At 67.0% G+C, this 352-nt stretch overlaps 1 protein-coding gene across 1 annotated transcript in view; it reads right to left on the reverse strand.

The window, feature by feature from the left end:
• Vcl (vinculin) overlaps window positions 1-144 on the reverse strand; it is a 107,111-nt gene extending 106,967 nt beyond the window's left edge. The window contains exon 1 of the mRNA XM_033766330.1: window positions 45-144. Within this exon, the coding sequence (XP_033622221.1) occupies window positions 45-144 (100 nt within the window). The remainder of the gene's footprint in view (window positions 1-44) is intronic.
• Window positions 145-352: the final 208 nt, after the last annotated feature.

Raw genomic sequence — 352 nt, forward strand, 5'->3', positions numbered from 1 at the left:
TTGCACGGCGGCCACGGGCGCGGTGAGGTCAGGGATGGCTTTGCCGTCCACCTCGCCCTCCTCGTGCATAATCACCAGGTGCGAGATCTGCTGCGCCACCGGCTCCAAAATGCTTTCAATCGTGCGTGTGTGAAACACCGGCATCGCGGCGGCTGGCGGGGCGGGGAACCGCGGGCGACAGAGAAAAGGGATCGGCTGGGCCGGGAACCCGCGGAGAGACTGACTCGGAGCAGCGACTAGAGTCCGGGCTTCCCTCGGCGTAACCAGCCTACGGGAGCCCCACCCCCTCGCGTCGCCGCGCCCAATGGCGGCGCGGCTCAGACCTAGGCCGCCATTCCTATTGGTCCTTCTT

Source organism: Fukomys damarensis, unplaced genomic scaffold (assembly GCF_012274545.1).
Source record: "Fukomys damarensis isolate Sample0158 unplaced genomic scaffold, DMR_v1.0_HiC HiC_scaffold_20, whole genome shotgun sequence".
Lineage (NCBI taxonomy): Eukaryota > Metazoa > Chordata > Mammalia > Rodentia > Bathyergidae > Fukomys > Fukomys damarensis.